The sequence below is a fragment of the Molothrus ater genome, chromosome 9 (assembly GCF_012460135.2).
Source record: "Molothrus ater isolate BHLD 08-10-18 breed brown headed cowbird chromosome 9, BPBGC_Mater_1.1, whole genome shotgun sequence".
Classification (NCBI taxonomy): domain Eukaryota; kingdom Metazoa; phylum Chordata; class Aves; order Passeriformes; family Icteridae; genus Molothrus; species Molothrus ater.
In genome coordinates this window covers 26,148,992-26,165,462 of record NC_050486.2, presented here as the reverse complement: position 1 = coordinate 26,165,462, position 16,471 = coordinate 26,148,992, and the positions used below count along the sequence as shown (strand labels likewise).

Sequence of the window (16,471 nt, the reverse complement as noted above, 5' to 3'; positions counted from 1 at the left end):
AAGGTGCTTCCCTCCTCTCCTTGTGGGTGCAGCAGGGCTCTAGAGGTCTGCCAGCTTTATGTATGTACTCCTTTGCTGAAAACAATCAGTGGGGTAGGCTTAATCTGGAAGGAAAAGGGGAAAAATGAGAACTTTTCTCTAGATTGGGTACCTCCCTCATGTAACATTTCCCCAGTTAAAAGGGATTTCAGTCTCCATGCCAGAGAAAGCAAGCACAAGGGAGCCACTGCTCAGCCCTTTCATCCTCCCTTTTTAATCTAGAAGGCTTTCCCCAGCATGAAGAGTGGCCTGCATCACCCACAGGAGGGAAGGAAGAGCCAGGGAGCAGCAAACTGATTCAGCAGCTAACCCAAGGCATAAATAAACAGTGTGCAGGTGAGGCTGCCCCATGGAGGGAGTCTGGTTTGGATAGACTAATTAAAAACTTCATTAGTGCCAGGTATCAAGTATCCTGTTGTCACATTCAGCATCACCCTTTGGGAAAATGAAACCCTTTTTGGCCTGTTGCTTTCCCATCTCTGTTTTTGTTTTCTTTCCCCACCTTCCTTTCTGTTTTTGTCCTTAAAACCTTCCCTGGTTTCCTGAATCCCTCCTGTCGTGGGTCTTGAGCCCAACTCTCCAGACTCTTTCCAGTTCTTCCAGTCAGCTTCTGCAAAGCTGAGTCTGTGACTCCTCAGCCCAAATGTTACTGCCAGCTTTAACATCAAGATAAAGGAACTGGACCCAGAGCTTTACACTTGGGTTCCTTTGAAACAAGTTGGGCAAAAATATCAACCATTACACAGAGGAAATTTATAGGAGAGTTTTCTGCTCGTGTGCAGCAACTCTGCATCCATGAAGTTACTTTCTAAATTAAAAATATTTGGCACAGCCAGACTGTATCTGACCTGTGTGGGAAGCTTCTTTGGCCTGGCTCTCATTAGACCAGAAGTTCCTAATTTTCAGGAATTTTGCTTCTCACATTACCCAAATAGAGAAAACACAGTCTGGCACCAGGAACAGGAAGCTGAAAATAAATACTGCAGGTCTTGGTGCTGCAGCTCTGATGCAAAAGCTGTGTCATTCATTGATCTTGAACCCCTCCTGATGGTCCAGGATACACAAATTCAATTACAGCTGTGCAGTTTGAAGCTGTTTAACAGGGAAATGGATCTGATTGCTTGTAAGAAATTGAGGGTTTTCCCATTTTTTGCTACAGCCTGGTCAACAAGTGTTACATGTTACTGAATATTACCCACACCATCAGCACACACAGATCTGCCAATTTCTGCCTCCAACACGCCTGACTTTAACTTCCTACAAATGAAACCTCTGTGTTCAGCTGTTTGAGGGCAATGTGCACAGGCAAAACTGGTCTTGCACTGGCCCAATCAAATAAAACAGGATTTAAGATATTCTTAATAGAACCTGCAGTTATGTAATTAAATTTATGGAGTTCAACACCTCAAGTAAGTTTTCTGCTAAGGGTCTACAGATGAAAAAAGTATCTAGCAGGTCCAAGTAGTGACAGTCAGTCATTTTTTAGGTGAAGATATGAACACCATGCCTGGAATAGCCTTAGAAACAGCTTATAGAGAACAAGACAACTTGTGGCACAAAAGAAATCAGAGCAAATATAGAGGCAAGAATTCCAATTTTCAGTAAGTAGAAAGAATTTCAACAATAGTTTGTTGCTTAGATTTGTTCACGCAATCATTCTGAACCATGTTCTTTTTAGAGAAGAAAAAGCCTTTAAAAGGAGTATTTAGTTTTATTTAGATAATTCATGACAAGTTTTTTTTCACATTACAGTAAAAACAAGCACCATGTTTACACCATGAGTGAGGTTTGGAAGGCTGAACGAGCTGCTCCTTGAACAGCAGAGGCATTAAACAGCATCTTTACCTTGGGGCTTTAGAAAATGCCCCAAATCACAGAATGACTGAGAGGATGGAAATCACTGAAATCCATTTTACATCCAGCTCTGGAATGCAGCAAAGGGAAATCACCTTGGCAAAACAGCTCTTGCCACAGGCTGGGCCCAGCTGCAGCAGACGTGGTTGATTTAGGGCTAACCAGAGTTTGCAATTATCCCCCAGGAATGCCCTCCCATGGACCAATTACCCATAATTACCAGTATTTCCAGCCAGCAGAGCACAGAGCTGCTCCTTTAAAGGGGTTATTCAGCTGAATACACCTGAAGATCTACACCAGGGATCAAGCCAAACTGCGCTACAACAAACGGGCACAAGAGAGAAACCGGTGAGTCAGCAAGGACGGAAAATACACAGAGGAGTAGAAGAAACTTTCCTTGCAACAAGCCCACATGGATTTCCAGCAAGTCAGAGTTACAGCACCCATTCCCTCACTGGTTCTTCCCTCAGCAGCCCTGTTTGTGGAGCGGTGCCAGGGAGTCACCCAGCCAGGACTCCCAGTTCCACGGAGATGCAGGCACAGCAAGTTCTCCCTCGGGATCAAGCACAACTCCTCACTTTTTATGGCTCTGCACAAAGGCAGGGACAGGGAGTGTGCCATCCTTGACTGCTGCTTGGGTCTCAGGTCTGTGCTTTAACGAGAAGACAAGGGCTCGCACGGCCCGGCGATACGGAGCGCTAATGAGGCGCGAGCAGAGATGAAAAGCTTCGTGCTCAATATTTTCAGCCAGTGGGTGATCAATCTGAAAACAGCAAAGTATAAAATTAGATCTTTACATTTAATAAGGAGGCCAGCTGATTGAAATTGGAGTTTGGTGCCTTTCAGTGTTTCTTCATTAATCAGCTTAGATTCAAGGAAATCTGCTTCCCATCACAAGTGTAACAGGAAGAGCAATTTAATTCCACCCTAGCAATTAAGGGACAAGGCAGTGTGGTCAGTGGCAGGGAACACATCCCCACCTCCAGCTGGGTGGCAGTACTTTGCCATCACAACAGGAAACTAATCTGTGACAAGCTTTAGGTATCAAGCTCGCTGCAATTATGAGCTATGCTGTAGTGTCTCCATAAAGCTCACTTTTGATCTGGCTGATATAAGGTACCTTGGATACTATTTTAAACTTGATTCCAACAGCAACTCTAAGACATGCCAAACACTTGGCAACTCTGCCTGCTGCTATAAAGGGAAATGTGGGATCTCTGTCTCTAGAAGGAGGTGTAATTAAGAATGCAGAAAGGGATTTGCTAAATGTTAATTATGTAGTTATTGCTTCAACATGTGCCAAAACCTGTAATTCAGCACAGTTTAGGAAGAAATCCCCCACCCTTCAAGAAATGCTTTTAATTTCACTTCTGCCTTGTGTGATGGGGAATCTTCCATGCATTGCATGCAGGAGATTCCAGCTGAGTGGTATTCCTGCAAGTCCTTCACCACACAAGTTTTGCCACCCATCACTAAAAACCCCCTTGGATCCACTCAGTCCCACCTTCCCTTCTCTCTTTTGACACCTCTCAGGTGTCAGTGCAGCACCTGTGGCTCCCCTGCCTTTATAAGCAATTCGACTGCTGTGACCTCTGCTTGCACATGTGGTGGCTGCAGGTGTTTTCAGGTGAGTCCCGTTCAGAAGCAATTCTGCTTTACCCAATTCTGTTCGTTTTAGGGTGGTACCAAAATCTTTATGTTCTACAGATTTAGACTTTACTGCCACTATAATTACCATGCACAGCTGTGCTTTCTAAGAATTAATCTTGACTCACCAAAGGTGAGCTTCTACCTTTCTGAGGCATTCCTACAGCAAACCATCTTTCTGTGCTGCCCCAGACTGGAAGCTGGAGAGGTTGTTCTCACAGCTAGCAAACACACAACTTTCAAACTCTTGAATGTTTATCACTTGACTTGTCATTGAAAGGATAATTAATGAATAAATTGAAAATTATAATTATTATGGCATTTCATAGACCAAGCAAACTAGTTATTAAGCCTTACAGCAGAGCCTTGTTCATTTAGTTAAACATACCTGAGGGATCTGGTATTTATCACCACTTTATCTACTGTCAACCTTGCCTCTCCATTTTTGCTATAGATTTAAATTTACAAATATTTAATTAGGAAACACCCAAAAAGCCCACTGTTGCTTTCATACTGTTTAGTAGAAAAAGCTTCATCTTCTATTAATTTCCTCCTTGTACAGCCCAACTGCAGTGGCCACACAAGTAATCTGTTGACAGGTTATGGAAATGACAACACTCACAATTAGCAGGTTCCCTTGGCTAACAACCAAAAACCATTATCTACCTTGCAAATGAAGTTACTCATAAATAGAGATGTGCTGTGAATCCCTAAAAATAGGAACAGATCACCTGGTCTTGTCCCAACTCAGCAGGCAGGACCAGCTTGGCTGGAAAAGATTTCACTTGTTCCCACAAGAAGGGAATTTTGGAGCCACAGACAAGTGGCTCTGAACTGTACCTCCAATTCCAGGGCTTCACTGAGCAGCTTCCGAGCGTTCTTCCTGAACGCCTCGGTCCTGGGATCACTCCTGACCTCGATGGAGGGCCTGTTGGAGTGCTCCTTGATGAAGCTCTTCCACTCCCTGAAGATGTCCTTGGCCAGGCTGGACACCTCTGGGTCGGGGTGTTTGCGCATCTTGTTCACCGTGTGACCTGGGAAAGGGAACAGCTCCTGTGGGGCTGGCAGCTGGGAAAAGTACAGCTGGCAGCAGTCAAATCATCCTGCTAAAGCAGCCACACAGCTTCTCAGCTCGGGCAGTCTGAGCAAAACAACCAAAGCATTAACACAAACAGAAAATGACCAGGATTTAAGCATGGAGCTTGAGCAATTAGCAAGGAATTGGGAAAATCACCTTCCCAAGTCACCCAGGTATGGAGCGATACTTATTTAACACAGGCTATGCTAGTTGTTTACTCTGATCCTAGATTTGGTGAAGGTTTTTAAGCTTGGCCTACAAAAAGTGCTGGTTTTTAGCTGGAAACCCCATTAAGGAAGCAGATGTCGCTGGTGATGGCTGGTAGCATTTAAACACGGGAACACCACGATGACTCCAAGCAGAATGTTTCCCACCCAGAGGGCCTGGCAGTGCAGTGCAGAAGAGGCTTTCCCCTGCGAGGAGACAAAAGGGACCTTCCTGCCTCCAGAGGGGTGTTTTTCCCTGGCCAGGAGCGCTGTCGGCCAGGAGATGTCACTGTTAGGCTTCAGTGCCTCTGCCAGCCCGGCGCTATTCAGGCAGGCATTGGGGAAAAATCCCGGGAAAAGCCTGAATAAACTGAACGCGGCAAATGAAATGACAGATCAGAAGGATGGGGAAAGGGGCGGATTGCAGCTCATTTTCCAGGGCTCTGTGAACAGAGATCCGGCTGCTCCGAAGACAAACAAAGGCCGGGATGCTCTCCCTGTTCGGGAAAGGCAGGGACCATGTGGTCACCGTTATCCCTCCCCCGAGTCCTGTGGAGAAGACGCAGGGATGGGGCTGTGCCATTCGCGTGGAGCTGCCCATCTGCTGGGGATTCCTCTGCCTGAGGATGCAGGAAGCAGTTCTGGGCCACTCTGAGGAGATTTTCTCAGACCTTCAGGGGATTCAGCCAAATCAGATAAATGAGCACTGACAGCAGGAGAAGGAATAAACCACAGAGTTACCACGGAGAGCTCTTCAAAATTCTGACCACAAAAGGGGGGATGCAGTATTTCCTGGGAGGAATCAGAGGACAGCTGACTTTTTCAGTACAAGCTGTGCAAACTGCAGGCTTGATATCAACAATATTTCATTGGCAGCAATTTCCTCATTTCTTAAAAAGCTTCCAGACTCATCTCTAGTGCACTGACAAGCCAAGCAGACACAAGACAGCCTAATAGTCACTGTTTAGATAGACCAGATGTACCTATTTTAGTGGAAAGTAACACTTCTTTGGAAGGTATTTTCTTCTTCAGCTCCTCCAAAGCTTCCATCAGGTTCTCTTTTGGTTGCCCAGGAAGCTCAAGTATAGACTTCCATCGTTTGATGTCTTCCACAACCACAACTCTCTGGCAAAGAGAAAAGCTCCTTATGAAAGTGGAATATTGTTATGATAAGTAAGGACACCACTTCCATCTCAGGTAATGGGGCTGTTATCAATACATGAATTATTGATCATGGCACAGAATATACGATGGGTACTTGCTTGGACTTAGAAAACTCCTGCCAATCAAGGCTGAAGTAACCAGCAAACAAAATGAGAGGCTTTCACCCCGGTCTGCCAAGTTCTGGGCACATAACAGCAAACTCTTAGAAGTGTTCTGAATTAAAGGAATCCATTGTTTCTAAATAGGAAAAGGGATTAAGAGGGAGGTGGCTGATTATCCTGAGAATCCAGCTCAGATTGACTATAGAAATAAAACAATGCCAGCAAGGTGAGAAACAGCATTAGGGAACATGAATGCAAACCTGAATATACTGCACGGTTGCAGTGTTTTCACAGGTTTTGCCAAGGACCTTGACAGAGCAGACTGCAAACAGTGCAAGTCTCATATTTTGGGTGTGAAGCATCTTATCCAGTGATCAGGCAACTGCAGTGCTTTATGCACCATTTTTTTTTTATTTTTGCCACACTCGATGAACTTTTTGGTGCAGCAAATGTTTTGCTGCTGTGTGTCACAAGCAGGTGACCAAGAAGGGTTCAGCTCTCGTGCAGGTCTCACGCACGACATCCATGAAATGAACGGAAGGGTTTTCCTTGCTGGAAAGGGATGAGAGCCAGCTGGGAATACTGAGGCTGGCGGTGTCACCGGGCTGTCCTCGAATCGTGTGCCCAGCCTGACCCCGCACCACGCCGAGTTACAACCCACGGAATCCCTTCCAAGGCAGCAGAGCCCCCTGCACCTGTACAAGCACCTCCCTGTTCGGGTCCCACCGCAGCGCTGCACAGATTGCGGTGCAGAATCGCTGCCCACACACCGCCGCTCCCCCGCCGCCCCAACCGTGCCGCAGCCGGTGCCGCGGGAGGCCGGGCCGGGCCGTGCCTCTGCTCGCTCCCACCGGTGACCTGCCTTGAGGGATTCGAGGGTGACCTGCCGGCAGACGCGGGGCCCGGGCGCGGTCCGGCGGGGGCTCTGTGGGCCGCGGGGGCAGCGCACCACGAACCGATCCATGTTCGCCCTGCCGCCTTCCCTCACGGAAGCCACCAACGCGGCCCCGCCATTTCCGCCCGGTAGTTCCCTCCAGGGGCGAGGCCCTATGGGATGGCCGGGGGTACCCCGCCGTGCGGACTACATTTCCCAGCAGCTCTCGCGCGGAAGACGGTGCCGCTGCCTCGCCATTTCCGCACAGTAGTTTCCGCCGGGGGCGAGGCTCTATGGAATGGGCGGGGATGCCCCGCGGCGCGGACTACACCTCCCAGCAAGCTCCGTGACGGGCACACCTCGCGAGAGGCTGCTGACGGCCGGTGCCGGGGCGGAGGAGCGAAGATGGCGGTGCGGCGGGGAGGCCTCGCCGTCCTCCTCCTGCTCCTGCCGCTGTTCCTGGTGATCCAGGCGGGAGCCGCCTCAGGACAGCTCCCCGCCGCCTCCTCCGAGGCCTTCGACTCCGTGCTGGGCAACACGGCATCATGTCACCGCGCCTGCCAGCTGACCTACCCCCTGCACACCTACCCCAAGGTACGGGCGGGCCCTTCCCCGCACCTGCGCCGCTCCCCTCCGCCTCCCCGGGGCTGGCATGGCCCTTCCTCTGCCCCTCTCCCTCTGCAGCTCCGTCTCTTCTCTAAAACAGATACTTCGTTATATAAATAGATGGGTAGGCTGCCGCTTGACAGCGAAGCGCTGTTGTCAAAGTACAGCTTTGTCAGTGCTGGGGCTTTTGTGGGTTTGGGGCGTTTGGCTGCTCTTTTCTTTTTCTTCCCGTTCCCAAAAAGGCAGCTGTAATTTAGCTTGGGCTGCTCCATATTTTGGGCAGTGCTGTGTTCGTGGCAGGGCAGAGATCCTGAGTCAGGGCGCCTGAAGGGTGAAGTATAAATGATGACAAACAAGTAGCTCGTCAGAGCCTTCATGGGAACTTTTTATCTCATTATAAAACACTGGAATTGTATCTGAGAGGAATTTAATTTCATCCCCCCAGGGTTTGCTGTTGGTTCATGCTTGCATGCCTTTGAACTACAGGCTTAAATTTGGAAAATCCGAGATCACAAATCCCATATTTCCTTGTTCTTTGTTGGCAATAAACTTCATTGTCAGTTGCAGCTGTGTGTGTGGCAGGTGGAACTCTTACCCCGTATTTGGGATTTCATAGGAAGGCAGCAGGCAAGTGGAGCAGTGCCAGGATCAGGTAACAGGGCTTTGTCTGCTTCCCCATGGAATTCAGGTGGATTTTGTAGCTGGAAAGTAACAGGGAGTTGTGTGGAATATGATTAAATTTACACAGCTTGTTTTGGTGTATTGCACTTTTGAATTTTGTTACTTTACTTTTTGAATAAGAGTTCTGTCACGTGTTGTTGGAGCTGTTCACTAATACAGTCACATCTTTTACATTTACTGTTTGTTCTGTTTGTCACAAAACTGCTGGTGGAATTGAAAGAAATTTGTTTTAGTTGTGAGTGGAAAATAAGACAAACTTCATTGGGACTCTGATGGAAACATACCGGTACAGCTCATTTATCTGAATATCAAATTACAAAACGTTTTCTGCTCCAGCACCACCCACCTTGTCCGTGTTAGATTTGAGTTTTAGTTTATATTAATAATTTTCTACTCTTGTGCCTTTAAAGCAGATGAACTCATGGTCTCAGTTACAGTGGCCAGGTAATTTACAACAGGTTGTACAAGAGGTGTGGTGTGTTTGGTTGTTGTTAATTAATTCAGAGCCTGTTTTGCACCTGTGCAGTTTGGGTGGCTGCTGGTTTGAAGTTCTGATTCACGGGTCAGTGGCAGGGTGTGGCCAGTGGGACACTCCTGTCACAGAGGCTTTAATTCACTTCCATCCCCTGGGGCTGTGGACAGAAGAAATACAAGGTGTAGGATTTCTATATTTGCTTAATTTTAATAGTTAGCAGTGGGGAAGCACTTTTGCCCTTCAGTTCAGTATAATAGATCAACATTTGTGTTTGTGGAGCTGGCAGTAGGTAGTTAACCAGGATGCTGTGTAGGACATCAGAAAATAATCTCTTTCTGATAGTTCTGTTGTAGCTCTGATTAGAATCATTAATCTATTTAGATACATTGTATTCCACTGTCAAAATTAGAGGCTTTGGGTCCTTTCCTGCTGGGCTTTACCATTTAAGTTCTGAGAATGGAGATTTCCTACTCTTCGTAGGGTTAAGCATCAATAAATCTTTTACAGCACTGTCTTAATGTCGAACACAGCATTCGTTTTGCTCGTGGGTTGTGGGTCTGGAGTTCCAAAACAGCATTTCCTGCTCCAGGTTTGCAGATAAATCCATGGGTTGTTAGTGCTGCTTGGCTCGTTGCAGCTCATCCTGTTTCACACTGAGCTGGGCTGTACCTCTGGTGGAGGGAAGGAGGACAAAAACACCCAACCAAACATCAAAAAAACGTTTTGTTTTGTGACAATTTGTTGTGGCCTGGAGGTTTGCAAGCCTGTCCTTGTGCCTCCCCAGGAGGAGGAGCTGTACGCCTGCCAGCGCGGCTGCCGCCTCTTCTCCATCTGCCAGTTCGTGGACGACGGCGCCGACCTGAACCGCACCAAGCAGGAGTGTGACTCTGGTGAGCCGTGCAGCACCCCTGCAGCTCAGCACACGCTGCAGGGCACAGCTGCAGCGTCTGAAAGGGTGCTCTTGAGTTGGTGGCATTCTTTCGATTGTTTTGGGTTTGTTTAACAGCTTCTTAAAGTCTATGTACAGGATATATGGAAAAAGTGTTACGGGAAGGTTGTCGTTTGTGAGTTTCTCCTCAGTGTTGCTGTTTTCATGAATTTCTCAAGTATCATCAGTGTCTGTAAATAAATTAGAAATAGTGCATTTTACTATAAACAGTTTGTCATAGAAAACACAAAATGCCTGGGGGGAAATCCAGGCAAATAACTCTTTTCTATTAATAATTCCCTGTGACAATCAGTACCATTTGCCATTCCTGACAAATTTGTATGTGGAAGTGAATTGTTCAGTGGAGCAAGAGCACAGATCTTACTGTGCCTTGTAACTTGTGATCTGGCCTACATCCTAAGCTTTTCCTGCAGCTAATCCCTTGGGAATGAGGTACATGTTTTGCTTGGAATAGGCCTTTAAGTCCTGGTTACTAATTCTCTCAGGCTATCTATGTTAGAGCAAAGATGAAATAGTGTTAGTGAAGATGAAATATAGAATCATTTCAGTTGGAGAAGACCTTTAAGGTCATCAAGTCCAACCATTCCCCCAGCACTGCCAAGCCCTCCATGTCCCCAAGTGCCACACCTCCATGTCCCTCCAGGGATAGTGTGTGATACAAGCCAATTAATAGTGGGTTTGGAATTGTGCAGAACTTTGTTCCAGTAATATTGAGGAAGCTGATTCACAGCTTTACTCAGAAAGGAAAGGCAGGCACTCTCCACCTTTACTACCAATACAATGAAGCACCAGGCCAGCACTCAGGGGAGGCTTTTGTCCTCTCAGTAGCTCCTGAAAGCAAGAGAGCTTGTGGCCAGCTCAGGTAGGGAAGCAGAAAGCCTGGCATGCAGAGATGCTAATGTGTTACAAAAGTGCAGTAAATACTCCAGAAATGGGCTAATGCTCCAGTCTGTCACACTGTGTAGCTGTGATACAGCCTGTCAGTGCAGTTGTCAAACCACACACGACAGAGTGCCATAAAGCAGGGTAATGTAGCAATAGAGCACATGTAGGGTAATGGAACAGTTGCTTATTTCTGGTTTAACTCTTCTTTCTGGGGCTGTTGTCTTTGCTGGCTTATGTTCTGTAATCTGCTGGTGGGTGCCCTGAGTGTTCTGTGCTTGGCAGATCCATCTTGGCTGCTCTGCTCAGTTCTGTCTCTGGTGCTTCCTGCAGACACTGACTCGGTGGCAGTTGTAGCCTGGAATGGCTGCTCAGGTGCCATGAGCTGAGCACTGAAATGTTTACCTGCTGCTGCCATGCTTCCTGCCAGCTTCTTAGTCCTTATGATCGTCCATTTGTTCCTCTGGAAAACTGGGAGAGCTCCTGCCCTCTGTGTTGCTTTCTGGTTGGATTCTTTAGTTCAGGTGCTACTGAAACATTGTCCACCTAAGCTTCAGAATGCTGCAGGGGAGCTGTGCCTGTGTATCATCTGCCTGATTTGTCCATGGGCAGAATAAACTAACCTATTCTCTCCAAATAATTTAGATTTCTTGGTCTTTATGATCTCTAGTGAGCAATTAATAGAAGCTCTCCCTAAAACAAAGAGTTAGTTTCGTTTTTCATTAGAAATTATTCCATAATACTTTCGGTGCAGTTTCCGTATTAGCAGGAAATGCTCCTTTGATTTTCCTGTGACACCATGGCTTCTGCTGTTACCTCAAAGGGATTTAATGGACTGATGGTCCCTCTCTTCTCTTTAGGATTCCATCTCTGTTCTCTGATGTTTTATGTGATATGTAGAAGAAAGCTATAGTGGTGGTGGGAGGATCAATGAGAGCTTGCATCCCTGAGCTCAGCCAGGGTAACACTGGTGATCATTTGCTCTGATTGCAGCCAGATTTCAACTCCCTGCTCTGTTGAAGCTCTGATTCTGTCATTAGACCTCAGAGCAAATGCTACCCTGGGATTGCCATATCTCCCCCTGCAAAATGGGATTGTCAACTGCTGCTTTGTTTCTGATCCAACTTATACTGAGAATGTTTTCTTAACTAAAATACAGAATTTATCATCTCATTTGGGGAACTTCTCCCTTGCAGCCTGTACTGAAGCATACTCCCAATCTGATGAACAATATGCTTGCCATCTTGGATGCCAGAACCAGTTGCCATTTGCTGAGTTAAGGCAAGAGCAAGTAAGTAGGTGACATGTTTTTCAAATACCACCTACTTGTTTCTGTTCAGTGTGTGTCTTCTCTTTTTAAAATTTATTCAAATGGAAAATAAATCTTCCTAAGGACTGAAATCTAGACATGAGGTGAGGGGTGAGCAAGAATCTTAACTTCTGTCCTTTTCATGTGAAAACAAATAGAAAAAATGTTAATGTTGTGCTTGCAGTTAATGTCCCTGATGCCACGAATTCATCTCCTCTTTCCTCTGACACTGGTGAGATCATTCTGGAGTGACATGATGGACTCAGCTCAGAGCTTCATAACATCCTCATGGACTTTCTACCTTCAAGCAGATGATGGCAAAATTGTCATATTCCAGGTGCTTCCTTTTTTCATTGAGGTTAAGGTGTCCTGGCTGCTGTCTTCAACTCTGCTTCTTCCAGCCAGAGAAAAAACTCTAGAGCACCATCAAAAGTGTTTAGTTTTTCCTAGTATTTCACTGCCTTTAGGGCCATTTTAAAATTCAAACTGAAAAGAATTGCTCATGTCTTAAAGTTAGTTTCTGTAGTAGTTCTGAAAATGTATATTATCAAAATTATCAATACCAGTGAAAGCTTTCTAGCAGGATTTCCTAACTCCTTATTTTGTTTTAGTCAAAGCCAGAAGTGCAGTATGTTCCACAGCTTGATCAGGACACTGGGGGAGATACAAAAGGAGCCTTGTCGCTGAGTAAAACAGCCTGTAAGTTGTTTTTTGTGCTTTGAAAGAGTAAATGCAAATGTTCCTTGTCATGCAAATTTTAAAAATGGCGTTGCAGGTGGCATATGAAAGCAAATTTTCTGAAAGATATAATTATTTACTGTGCAGAGCGCCCTGCGTACACCTGGCAAAGGGCAGTAGAAACCGAGCTCTGCTCAAATGGAAGCCCGCAAGCTGGGGCTGCTTTGAAGCTTCCCTGTATGCTGTCTGTACAGACAGAGTGTGGGGGTGGGTTTGCCCTTCCCTTGCTCTCGTGCCCTCTGTTTGTGCTGTTGTGCCCCAGCAGACGGACGCCCGGGCAGCTCGCAGACCTTCCGGGGGCTCTTCGAGGAGCGAGCCAGCGACAGCTTCTTCAAGTGTCTGTCCATGTACGTATGTCCTGGGCTGGCTCTGCCCCCTGGGGAGGGTAAAGGCCTTTCCTCTAGGTGTGCAGCCCTGCTGGCAGGTCTCAGGGTCTCCAAGTCTGTAGGATCAGGATGCCCAGCATCACAGTTTTGTATCTGACCATTAGTGCTGCTTTGCTGTGCTGGCCCCGTGTTTTCTGCATGCTGTCCTGCCAACTTTGATTTTTTCATTTCCATTTCAAGTGAACAGCATATTGATAATTTCCTGCACTGTTTTTTGAGTGTGTTCTGGGAACTGTTTAATCAATACTGTGTTTTGCCTGTTCATTAGCTCTGAATGTGTTTTAGCACTCTGTTTTGGGATTGTTATGTAGCACACTGGTATGTCTTGTTTCCAGGCTGAAAATACTCAGTATGTATTTATTAAAACTTATTTACTTTCTCCTTAAAAGTTCCCACATGAAGGATCAGTGAGTTGTCCTGCAGATGCATAACAGAAAAATCTGGTTTTAAATCTGTAAACAGAAGGATTCTTAGGGCCCCATAACAGAATCCTGCAAGTATTTTGTGATATCAAGCAGGCATCAGAATACCCAGGAGTCTGCAGCGGGCTGTGTAGCTGGAAGGGCCAGAGACTAATGAATTGGCAGGAAAGGCAGTCAGAAATGAGCCAGACTTTTTAGAGGTCCATTGTCTTGTATTCAGTCTATGAAATCTGTCAACATTCTTGTCATTTCAGAAATTCCAGTTGGATTTTAACCACTACGCTCGTCCTGTCAGTGCTGGTGCTGCTCTGGATTTGTTGTGCAACTGTAGCTACAGCTGTAGAGCAGTATGTTCCATCTGAGGTACTGCATTTCAGAACTACAGTATTTGGAATTTATTTATTGCATTGCTTTTATGTTACAGCTGTCCAGAGATGAAGAAATATTTGGGGGAAGTTCAGTTGAGAAAGGTTTTCTTGTTTTGTGGCTGTGGATGACAAACCAATTTTGTTTATTTAAATGATGGTTTTATAGCTGAGCATTCTTGCTCATTCCTGTGGCTCACAGGAGCTCTGAGCCTTATTCAGACACGGTGTCTTTTGGTTTGTAGTGCTGTACTCTCAACAACCTTCAGGGTGCTCTGAACAAATGGAGGCTGATTCTCATCTCCCTGGGAATGAAGCTATTCCGAGGGCTGGGTGGTGTAGGGGGGACCCAGTATGGGTTTAATGCAGGAGGATCAGTAGTGAGAACAGAGTGACAGCAGAGTTATTGGTGATGTGTATGAGAGCAGAGTCTCATGGAGGGGAACGGGCACTCTCCCAGTGCCCAGAGTCCTGACTCAGTGACTGCACACCAAAGGAGCTGTTACACAAACACTGTATCTGCCTTTCTTCTGGCAGATTTCATACATTTCTTCTGGATGCAAGTCTAGTTCCAGCCCTGAATTTCAGGTGTTACAGAAAGCTTTGTGTTGCAGAGCTGCAGCCATCAGAACCTGGAATAATGAAATTCATTTTATTCACAATATGGAGAGTCTTTGTCTTAAAGAACCTTGTTTAAATGTTTCAGAAGCTGAGCATCTATGGAGATTTGGAATACATGAATGAGCAGAAACTCAACAGATACCCACCCTCTGCACTTGTTGTGGTTAGATGCAAGACTGAGGAACATGAAGAAGCAGGACCTCTTCCTACAAAAGTCAATCTGGATCAATCTGCAATTTAAATCCGTTGGATCCCATAGACTAATTCTAACAGAGCTAGAAACTCCTGATTGATTGTGGTGGTTCTTCAGATGAGAAGCTTAGCAGCCAGTCTTTAAATGCAAATAAAGTTGCAAAATCAACAAATGTCATGGGATTCTGCTTTCAGCTAGTAGAGAAGATTCAGACATTCAGACATGAATTTGTTTGTTTCCAGGTATCATCACTTTTCACTGGTGTTTGCTATTGTGTCTTTTTGCTTACAGAAGTTGTAAGCGTGCTTTCCATACTTCTGCCAGGACACTTTCAAACTTACTTGTGTGTTCTAGGATGTAATGTGTACAGTCAGAGTTAGCTTTGTAAAGGTATAAGACATTTTAAGTAGGCAGGACATGCCTTTCTAGTGTTGCACTTTCTGTTGTAGTTAAGAGAAAATATTATAAAATTATCTGCTGAATTTTTTTGTACTTGTTAATGTCCATGCACAAACAACCCTGTCTTCAAAAATAGAAATATATTTTTTCTACAGTGTGGTAATATTCAAGGTGGAAAGCATTTGTGAGGTACTGTAAGCTAGAACTCAGCTTGTGAAAGATGAAAATGTGTTAAAATTTACAGACATATCCCTTCACATGCAGAACATTACGTGGTCAGTTATTTTGTCAAACTTTAGCCTTTAAGTCTTAAATTGCTTGTAAAGTTAGCACCTGTGTTTTCTGAAAACTTCTACTTTCTGTTCTTGATTAACTATTCTGGTCTTGTAACTTCATTTACAGAAACAAGTTGATTCCTGAGAAATGAGAGCAGACAAATAAAATTGACTGTATAGAAAATTTTGACTATATAGCTTTTTGCTATGGTTAATTATTGACCACAGCAGGCTCAGTGTGAGCCTGTCTGTAGCCTTCCTCTCATGGGCAACGTGACCTGATTTTGCTGTGATTCACTAACACAGCAACAATGAACAATGTCCCTCATGTCTAACTTATTTTTTGTGGATCTTATTATATGCTGGTTCCCACAGTGTTGGCAGGTTGGGGGTGTTGGTGATTTATTTTAGGGTGTCTGAGTGAATGCTGGCTAGAATGCAGAGTCTTCAATTCACTGTCATTTTTTTGTTGATTAGACAGAATTCCCTCAAAGGTTTAAAAAAATGTAATGAAGAACTGTGGAGATGCTGGGGGATACAGTGATATAGTCCCCCACTTAAACCTGGCTCAGGGGTCGTTCCCAACTTGTCTGTGAGCAGGTGCTTGTGTGAGTGCAGCCGATGGAGCCTTTCAGGGGCCATCAGGCAGGAATGTGCAGAGCCCAGCCCAGCAGCGTGGCTCTCAGGAGCTTTCAGATCATTGAGGATGTTTGTTTTCAGCAGGTTTCTATCAGCCTGCAGGAGCTGCAATCTCAGCTCTTAAATTCTAGGTACCTCTTGATGCTGAGCTCTTCAGTGGGACAGCCCAGAGCTTTGGGTGCCAGCAGCCTTGCCCCCTGTGTAGGTGTCACTGCAGGGGCCTTGCTGTGAGAGGGGACAGGGTGGTGTTTGGGGACACTGCAGGCACAGGAGTTGCCTGTGTCAGTGATGCTGCAGCCGCGTTTCTGCTGGTGCAGGCAGAGCCCAGCACAGCCCGGCTCTGCTGGGGATCCAGAGCTCAGTGTGATCTGTGCAACCCTGCTCAGCAATCACTGCCACTGCTGCCTTTACTTCAGGGATTAGTGCCCATCTTAGCACTGTGCTGGTTGGGATTTCCAGAAGAGACTGCAGCAATCCCCGTTCTGCTAACTGAATAGCTTATGGAAATGTTTGCAAGTCTGTTTAAATGTTTTCCTTTACCATTACACGTGGTTGCAGAGGGAGCAGC

The 16,471-nt window shown here is 45.8% G+C and overlaps 2 protein-coding genes across 3 annotated transcripts; one reads left to right on the top strand and one right to left on the bottom strand.

The window, feature by feature from the left end:
* Positions 1–1,730: 1,730 nt before the first annotated feature.
* On the bottom strand, positions 1,731–7,071 carry TCEANC2 (transcription elongation factor A N-terminal and central domain containing 2). Its single transcript, XM_054515850.1, has 4 exons — positions 6,948–7,071; positions 5,808–5,945; positions 4,381–4,574; positions 1,731–2,656 (listed from the first exon to the last, which is right to left on the bottom strand). The coding sequence occupies exons 1-4, from the start codon at positions 7,051–7,053 to the stop codon at positions 2,468–2,470; spliced, it is 627 nt and encodes a 208-aa protein (XP_054371825.1). The 5' UTR covers positions 7,054–7,071; the 3' UTR covers positions 1,731–2,467.
* A 273-nt stretch (positions 7,072–7,344) lies between these two features.
* On the top strand, positions 7,345–15,448 carry TMEM59 (transmembrane protein 59). Of its 2 annotated transcripts, none has more exons than XM_036387892.2 (8): positions 7,345–7,557; positions 9,510–9,615; positions 11,753–11,847; positions 12,050–12,202; positions 12,477–12,564; positions 12,869–12,950; positions 13,666–13,774; positions 14,483–15,448. In XM_036387892.2, the coding sequence occupies exons 1-8, from the start codon at positions 7,369–7,371 to the stop codon at positions 14,636–14,638; spliced, it is 978 nt and encodes a 325-aa protein (XP_036243785.1). In that variant the 5' UTR covers positions 7,345–7,368; the 3' UTR covers positions 14,639–15,448. The 2 variants fall into 2 exon arrangements, with proteins under 2 accessions (XP_036243785.1, XP_036243783.1); XM_036387890.2 differs by having other exon boundaries at positions 12,866–12,950.
* Positions 15,449–16,471: the final 1,023 nt, after the last annotated feature.

Bases quoted from the DNA above. Each gene is read 5' to 3' on its own strand.
- TCEANC2 (XM_054515850.1), bottom strand. From the start codon at position 7,053: ATGGATCGGTTCGTGGTGCGCTGCCCCCGCGGCCCACAGAGCCCCCGC. The intron at 5,946-6,947 runs GTCACCGGTGGG...TTTGCCAGAGAG, and splicing joins CCTCGAATCCCTCAAGGCAG to TTGTGGTTGTGGAAGACATC. The intron at 2,657-4,380 runs GTACAGTTCAGA...TGCTGTTTTCAG, and splicing joins GTGAAGCCCTGGAATTGGAG to ATTGATCACCCACTGGCTGA.
- TMEM59 (XM_036387890.2), top strand. From the start codon at position 7,369: ATGGCGGTGCGGCGGGGAGGCCTCGCCGTCCTCCTCCTGCTCCTGCCG. The intron at 7,558-9,509 runs GTACGGGCGGGC...GTGCCTCCCCAG, and splicing joins CCCTGCACACCTACCCCAAG to GAGGAGGAGCTGTACGCCTG. The intron at 9,616-11,752 runs GTGAGCCGTGCA...TCTCCCTTGCAG, and splicing joins CAAGCAGGAGTGTGACTCTG to CCTGTACTGAAGCATACTCC.